Source organism: Fragaria vesca, linkage group LG4 (assembly GCF_000184155.1).
Source record: "Fragaria vesca subsp. vesca linkage group LG4, FraVesHawaii_1.0, whole genome shotgun sequence".
Classification (NCBI taxonomy): domain Eukaryota; kingdom Viridiplantae; phylum Streptophyta; class Magnoliopsida; order Rosales; family Rosaceae; genus Fragaria; species Fragaria vesca.
Window position 1 is genome coordinate 7484930 of NC_020494.1, and position 8652 is coordinate 7493581.

Here is an 8652-nt window from a genome sequence, read left to right on the forward strand (position 1 = left end):
GCCGAAGTTAGGAACTCGGAACCCAGAAAAGATAGAAAAGAGGGATTTTCGGATTAGACTCGATTTGAAGGAAATAAAAGCACATAAAGAAAGAAGAAGGAAAGTGGAGAAGACCCTGCCCATCGGGACTCAATTCGTGGCCGGAATCGTCGTGTGTCGGCGGAGAACAGCTGGTGCTTCTTGCCGTCGATTAGCTTTCAAACCGGCTTGCATATAAGGTTTGAGGGCTGGGTTTCGTATAGAAGAAGAAAAGGAAGAGATTGGTGGTGGTTTTGTGAAGGATGGTGGCCGGAGCTAGCCAAACGGCGTCGGAGAAGACGGAGTCGAGAGAAAGAACCACCAGTTAAGAAAAAATAATAATAAGACAGAAAATGACGAAACTACCCTCTAAAATTGCTAGGTAGCCTACATTATAACAGAGGTAACGGCATAAAATACCAAAATTCAGTCGAGATGAAAACTTGAGGTACCATTTTGGTGTTTTTAAAACTTGAAATACTAAAATTTATAAAAGACAAAAGTTGAGATATCATTTAGATGAATTTCCCGATCAGAAAATTACAAACGTCCACGTAAGACTGCCTTTCCACAAAAATTCTATTTTCCTCGCCGAGTCATTGCCAGCCAAACCAAAATGGCCTCTTCAACTTCAACTTCAACTCCAGCGACGACGAACCCGACGACCACGTCGTCCTCCGTCATGGCCACTCTCCGAAGCTCCGGCCAAAGCTTCGCCCTCCTCTTCCTCCTCTTCCTCCTCCTCATCTCCACCAACATCACCGCTGCCGTCGCCGTCAACAACGCCGTCTTGAGCGTCAAGTACAAGTACGCCGGCCGCGAGCGCACTCTCAGTGCCCTAAAGGCTCACGACACCAAACGCACTCTTCGCTTCCTCGCCGGCGTCGATCTCCCCCTCGGCGGCTCCGGCCGTCCTGACGCCGTCGGGTACTCTTCTCTCCCCTCTCCTCAATTCCACGATTTCGTTCGATTCGTATATTGATTTCTTGCTTGCTGTGTAGATTGTACTATGCTAAAATCGGAATCGGAACGCCGGCGAGGGACTACTATGTGCAAGTTGATACCGGAAGTGATATTATGTGGGTGAATTGTAAACAATGCAAGGAATGCCCGGCCAGAAGCTCACTTGGTGTAATGGCCTTTCTCTCTGTTGCTTTTATCATTTTTCGGAATCAGAATTTATCCTAGTACTTGTTCTGATTATTATTGGCTATGTTGACACAGTTTGAGCTGTCATTATATGATATCAAGCAGTCTTCCACCGGAAAATTCGTTCCTTGTGATCATGAGTTTTGCGTGGCGATGAATAATGGTCCATTGGTTGGGTGTACTGCCAATATGTCGTGTCCCTATTTGCAGATTTACGGAGATGGCAGCTCCACTGCTGGTTATTTTGTGAAGGATTTTGTGTTGTATGACCGAGTTTCAGGTGACCTCACGACTACCTCTTCCAATGGAAGTGTCATTTTCGGGTAATTCTCACTTCTTTGGTATAGAGGAATGACTATGAGCTTTGCAGTGGTACCGCTTTTTTCTTCTGTGCTGAAGTATGCTAGTTTCAGCTTTATTCAGCAATTCGGTGTGTAGGTGTTATTGTCCAACCTGACTGATACTTTCCTTTTCAACTTAATTTGGCATTCGTTGATCGTCTTGACCATGTAGTCACCCAAATGATTAGTTAAGTTGGACATGGCTGTGCATCCAGTTATTGACTATAATGTATATGATTTGATATCTTGATAATGCGATATATATCTGGCAACTGGGAGACCAGAATGGTTGTGTTGGCTGGTGAGGAGTGAGGACCGTTACTGGGTTTTGTTACAGGTTGGGCAAAACTAAACCATAAGATGTGTATTGTGAGCCCCAACCGACCCCTTTCCAGCCCAATTGTTTAGTTTTGGTTTTAGTGTATTCAATATTTGCAAGAAAGTGACATCCATTCTGTAGGACGCTACCAACTTCAGCAGAAAAGGTTCATGGTGAAACTGTTAAGCAACATTAGGGAGTAAAACTGAAACACTAAAGCCTTCTGCAAATCATAGGATACCCCTGGGAAATGCTTTGTGGATCAGGTTTAGGTAATGTTAGGTCTGTGGACTGGGCTGGACTAACCAGTCAAAACACACTTCATTGGTCAACTATGTTGATTTTTAATTTTTATTTTATTTTTTATTTTTTGCAAAAGGAACTACTTGTATAATCACTCGTAGTGGTCAAAGTGAATAAACTGTGATTACTATTTTGTTATCTTGCAATGTAGTAGCTTTTAATTAGAAAGATAGGATAGTTGATCTTTGTTGTATCTTTTCCCGTCTACAATTCCACTGCTGGACAGTGATACTTACCCCACTCACTTTATTTTCATATAATTTTGTATTAAAAGAAAAAAAAAATTGACAAGCTTCTCTATGTTTGTTATCTGATAGAAAAGTCAATATCTTTTGCTGTCTCTCTCATGTGGTGGTTCTGATGTTTGTGCAATAGGTGTGGTGCTACGCAATCTGGTGATCTAGACTCATCTGGTGAAGCACTTGATGGAATTCTTGGCTTTGGAAAGTCCAATTCATCCATAATCTCACAGCTAGCTTCATCAGGAAAAGTAAAGAAGATGTTTGCTCACTGCTTAGATGGAAAAAATGGAGGCGGTATCTTTGCTATTGGGCGTGTTGTGCAGCCGAAAGTTAACATGACTCCATTGGTACCAAACCAGTAAGTCTTGTTTTTCATTATAGTGATACCATGACATGTTTATTCATTTTGTTATATATCACTGGTATTTTCTAAAAGATACGGTTTCTTTATGGTTAAGTGCTCGTTCTTTCTTTTCTTTGTATTGTTAGGAATAGGCTTCAATATATGCTATCACAGTAGAAGGATGTTTTCTTTTTCTCGAATGGATCACAGTAGAAGTAAACACATGAAATGTGCTATGTATTATAGGTTTAGTAACCAGTCATGATTGAAGGCTGTATGTAAGTATCTGTTTATTATGAAGCGAACAGAAGTTGATATTAGTTAGCACTTACCAGAGTAGCTGTTAGATGGACTGGTCGCATAATTCTGTGAGAGAAAAGAGTGATTTTAAATAAAATGTAACATGTTGAAATGTTAGAAAAAAAAAAGTCATATGAAGTTCAAGCCTCACTCTGTGGCTGTTGCTTTATAGGCCGCATTACAATGTCAATATGAAGGCAGTTCAAGTCGGCCGTTCTTTTCTAAATATTTTGACAGATGTATTTGAAGCGGGAGATAGACAAGGGACTATAATTGACAGTGGTACAACTTTGGCTTATCTTCCAGATGTGGTGTATGAGCCCTTAGTAAGTAAGGTATGTGATGTATTAAACTTCTTTTTCTTGATGGTTATTCTAAAAGTTTCCCATTATACAAATTTTTTTTATTTTTTATATTTTATTTTATAGAGATTGTCATCATTATTAACAGAAATGTTATCATGTTTATAGATCTTCTCTCAGCAGCCTGATTTGAAAATTCACACTCTTCGTGGCGAGTATACATGCTTTGAGTACTCAGGAAGGTATAATCATTGTCCCACTGATATTTCTGTTAGGAGAAGACAACAGATAAGTGCATTCTCGTCTATTGGAAAAAAATTACATAACTATTTATCATGTCTTGAGTGTTTGATTCCTTAACAATTTGTTTTGCATGATACACAGTTCTAGACTAAATTGAGCATAAGTAACTGGAAATTGATAACAAGAATCATTTTGTCCAGAAAATAAAGTTCATCCCTAAATGTTAGAGATCATAGATGTAAATTTCATCTTGTTTTCATTTGGACAAATTTATAAAATAACCCCTTGCTAGTTCATTGGAAAAATGTATCTATAGTTATACATAAAACTCATCAGCCAATGGGTAACTCTTTCAGATGCCTCCATGTATATTGTAAATACTTTTTTCTTTTTGATAATGATGTTACATTAGAGTTGTTATCATTATGGACTATACAGTCTGTCACCTGAATTGCTTAATTCTAGCTTGGTATATTTGTCCTTTTGATCTCCTCATTAGATGATACATTGATCTGGCTTACTACAAATTGATCAAGTGTTACTCAAATTGTGTAGTACATCATGTTTTCCTAATTTTTGTATACGGTTTGTTTCTACTTGCAGCCTTGACGATGGATTTCCTGCAGTCACCTTTTATTTTGAAAACTCACTTTCTTTGAAGGTTTATCCACATGACTACTTGTTCCCCTCTGTAAGTATTAGGAACTGAAAGCTACCATCCTTTATCCATGCATTTTTTTTATGCATCAAATTAGCACTTTTAATAGGGAGACCCTCCTGAAGAGGCTTAATTTTCAAAATTGGCTTTTTTTTTTTTTAAAAAAAAAAAAGGAATAAAAACGTTGAAATTTGTCATTGGATTTAGAGAGGAAGAACAAGATTAATAAAGGTCAAGAACACCAAACGTTTTTGTGTTAAGAGTCTGTAGTGTTGTTCTTTCCAGTTGTACAGAATGGATGTGCTTCTAATAATAAATTATATGCCTCAACGGAATGTAGGGATTACAGCACTTCTTTAATAATGGTCGACTGGTCTCCTTTAGTGTAGGTGGAGTTTCATTGGGAGTCTTTCTGCTTTGTTTAAGAGTCTGTAGTTGTTCTTTCCAGTCGTTGGTGTCTTTTCCTTGTTGCTTGTGGCCTTGATCTCCACTTTTATTGTAACGTTATGTTGATTGATCACTAAATTTCTTTCCTTTAGAAAGAAATATATTTTGTGCATAGGAAAGCTTTCTAGAATCCCAGACATCACTATAAACCCATAGTCTTTTTAAAAAGATACAGCTTGTATCTTTAAATTATTCCTATCTTTCCTCTCTTTCTATTACTGGTATTTTTTTTTTTTTGCAGACATAGTAGATAGTGATCGATCCAGTATAATTACAGCTCTTTCTTCTTGTATTAGCATATAATTTTCTAGTCTTATGCCTCAATTTCTGTTTTGATAATTGTCATTTCTTTTACTAAAATTTATTCATGTGCATGTGCAGGAAGGCTATTGGTGCATTGGTTGGCAAAACAGTGGGATGCAATCCAGGGATAGGAAGAATTTGACCCTTTTGGGAGGTAACTTTCAATAACATGTGTGTTTAAGTTTATTGATGGTGACACTTAAGGTTAGAGCATTGGGCTTGAGTGATGATATAGAACTAATAAAATGTTTAGATACCACTTACAGTTCTATTGATGCTGACATTTAACGTTAGAGCATTGGGCTTGATGGGCATGGTATATGATGGTTTATCTATAATAAAAGCATGTGATTTGATCATTTTCTGTGTGCCTTGCAGATTTGGTACTTTCAAATAAGCTAGTGTTGTATGATCTTGAAAATCAGGTCATTGGATGGACCGAGTATAACTGTGAGTATCGTGTTATTTCATTCTGTTATCTTTAATTTTTACCTGCAGCTTCTATCTCTGCTTTGATGTCATCTGTTTTTGCTGCATTTCCTTGTCACTTTAAGATTGCTCTTGTTCTGCCATTTCCAAGCTAACTTTCATATTCAATTGCACGGATCTTATAGATATTATATATATGACATTTTATGGATTTTTCCAATTTTTAAGCTTACTCAGCATTTTGTCATGCTTGGTAGTTGTGTCCATTATGCCACTGTCCATTACAAAAAACTTCTGTCAGTTCTTGGTTAGCAGTGACTTTCTTTACTTATAGTCCATACTCTAAACCAACAACAAAAGGAAACAATATACTCAGTTCTCGATCTATCTAATGGATAACAATTGAAAATAAGGAATAATTTCTATTGGGTAAAGCGGACACATTTTTAGGCTGGACTCCTTTTAGCCATTATTCTACTTTGGCAGTCCTAAACTTTGAATAATAAACCTTCGGTATAGGAGAAGACTTGAGCATGAAAGGTTTATGAGCTTTATTCACTATGGGAATTCTGTTGAGCACTTAGGCATGTAAATAAGAGAAAGAGCCTGGCATGTCTATAAAGGTGGCATTGCATGCATCAAAGGGGATAGATTGATCTTGCAGAGATTATATTACTTTCATTTAGGGATATAGGAATTATCTAGTGTTTTCTGCAATATCTCTGTAGCCTTTTTTGTTTTCCAGATACTTTTTAGCTGTAGTCTACATCCTAGAGTGTGATCAACTGTGAAGAGTCCTAGAGCATCTGCCGATCTGATCCCCATTAGTGAGTCTCTGTAGCCAATAGTCCAATACATCACTAGTCCTCACCCTAAAACTTCCCTTGATAGCCTATGGCTCTACTAATACAATGCCAATTTAGGCACCTATAAAAAACGGGCAGAGCATGAAACAAGTAATCTCAGCTTTGCAATCTGATAAAAACTAACAATTGGTGTTGTCATTTTAGTTTTCTGTTATAAGCTACATCATATGCCATTGCTTAATTAAATTCAGAAGTATTGTATCAATATTGCCATATGCATTGTCTTCATGTAATTCGATTAGGTGAAATTGAACTGGTGATTATCAGCGTTTGTCCATATAATGAATAATGTAAATGACTTGCATTAAAAGACATATCTTGAACATTTGAGAGGAACTAAATAGTCGATATTTAGGGGTTTCTTAAGTAAAAGTTAAATTGAAACATTGCCTCTTCATTGAAGTATAAGTTGTGTCTGCACTTTGCATTTACTGAGGAAAGTTTTAAACAATAAGCGTAATTTATAATATCTTGTTGACAAAAATGAGTTGCTACCTGCTTGCTAATTGTAACTTTCCTATGGATACTTTCAGGCTCGTCAAGTATCAAAGTGCAGGATGAACAGAGTGGAACAGTGCATTTAGTAGGTTTCCACTATATTTCTTCTGCTTGCCATTTGAATCACCAATGGACTATAAACTTCTTCCTTACGCTGCTGCTGTACAGTTTAGTGTACTGAAAAGGAACAACTAAAACATACTGACAGCCACTTCAACTTATAGGAAATCAACATAGAGAAAATATCATGGAAAGTATTGTCGAGATGGTGCATAGAGTAGCTTCATATTGTGGTCTCCCAAGGTGAAAACAAAAGCTAGGATACTTATCTCTTAAAGCTTCATTATGGGGATATATTTTCCTCCCCATTGTGAATTGATAGAAATATATGAGAGCTTACTAGCTTCAAAGGCTTCAGAATTAATTGTATATGGTTTCAAATCTTGATATTTGTCTAGGCTTTGGTCTAGACAAGACTGTACATAAAATCCTTAGTATATGTCATTTTGTGGCTCCATTTGTTCAGGGGTTGCACAGCATGTTCGTATTTAATGATACAAATGTTTTACATTTTTAAAAAACAAGAGAATTGTGTACATTTTTAACTGAGTCGGTATGTTACACCAAATTCAGAAATGAGTAGGAAACCTTAATTGTGCAAGTACCACTAGACCAAATAGTAGTGTGCAGCTAGAGATTGTCTTAGATCAAATGAAATCAGCTTTAAAACTAAGTTGGTACGTGCACTTGGTTCCTCTGCCCGTGCGGTTTCATATGTGTGCATTCTAAGTTATTATCTGTGGTTTTGTAGTCTCAATTGATGCTTGAGAATTTAAACTTGCCTTTCAGTGCACTTTAAACACATCTTGGTTGCTTTGCCATTTTCAACCAATGTTATCTGTTGTGAACTTGTGATGCTCCAAGATTTTGTCAATTTGCTGCGTCAGTTGTCATTGTGGAAGCATATTGAACAGCTTCCATCATTTCCAAATTTCAGAGCTTTCTTCAGAAGTTACTGCAATTTGAAAGCTCGATACCTAGTATTTGTTTGCTCAACTACCTTTTATCTATCAATTCTATAATTTGGTGCTTAGATGTGTTTTTTCTTTATGCTCTTTCCTTTTTGATTTTGGTCACATTCTTTTGTTCATGTACTCAATATATCGCTGTTCTTTTGGGGAATGTTAATTGAATTTGAGCTTTGTTTTTGCTTTATCCAAAAGATCTCTGCAGAACCTGAATTACATGGAATGAAGGAATGAAGTTGCCGATAGTCTGCAAGTTACCTACATTTCTGGCCAAATACTCTTTTTTCGTTCATTCCAATTGGTGCTTGGGATGGGTAATGGAACCTGAATATAGCTTAATGGCTTCCATGTTACATTAACCGACCAACATAATACAAAGCCAAGGATAATAAACTAATAAGGTTACTAATGGTTGGTGCTGATCACTTGTTACTCACTCACACTGGAAATACCAGATTTTAGGAGACATTAGATACATTTGGTGAGAATAGTTGAAGGAAATCTTTTGCAAAGGTGCCAATGGTAAACCACTATTAACTACACAGTCGTTGTTGCTTAGAACTTTGAGTAGCCTGGGGTCGACCAGAGCTTGAGGAAAGCTTCCGCACTTCAAATGAAGGTTGATAACTGGGCACATTGGGCAGTTGTTTTGCACTTCTACCATGAATGTTGGAGAGCTTCCAAAACCTACTTGAGACTGCTGCACTGTTGGAGCATGATCATTTGTAGTACATTTTTCTCCCCATCCTGAAAAGAAAATTAGCACTTGCTTAATTAATCAGACCAAAAAGAGAGAGAGAGAGAGAGAGAGAGAGAGAGAGAGAGAGAGAGAGAGAGACGAGAGAGAAGAGAGAGAGAGAAGA

The 8652-nt window shown here is 37.2% G+C and overlaps 1 protein-coding gene across 1 annotated transcript; it reads left to right on the plus strand.

The window, feature by feature from the left end:
* The first annotated feature begins 634 nt into the window (after positions 1-634).
* Positions 635-7370, plus strand: LOC101302747 (aspartic proteinase-like protein 2-like). The gene is made up of 10 exons (XM_004297982.1): positions 635-945; positions 1020-1149; positions 1243-1490; positions 2506-2730; positions 3188-3350; positions 3486-3559; positions 4164-4251; positions 5047-5122; positions 5347-5418; positions 6797-7370. The coding sequence occupies exons 1-10, from the start codon at positions 635-637 to the stop codon at positions 6940-6942; spliced, it is 1533 nt and encodes a 510-aa protein (XP_004298030.1). The 3' UTR covers positions 6943-7370.
* Positions 7371-8652: the final 1282 nt, after the last annotated feature.

Coding starts and splice junctions, on each gene's coding strand:
- LOC101302747 (XM_004297982.1), top strand. CDS start 635: ATGGCCTCTTCAACTTCAACTTCAACTCCAGCGACGACGAACCCGACG. Junction 4,252..5,046: donor ATGACTACTTGTTCCCCTCT/GTAAGTATTAGG, acceptor GTGCATGTGCAG/GAAGGCTATTGGTGCATTGG. Junction 5,419..6,796: donor TGGATGGACCGAGTATAACT/GTGAGTATCGTG, acceptor GGATACTTTCAG/GCTCGTCAAGTATCAAAGTG.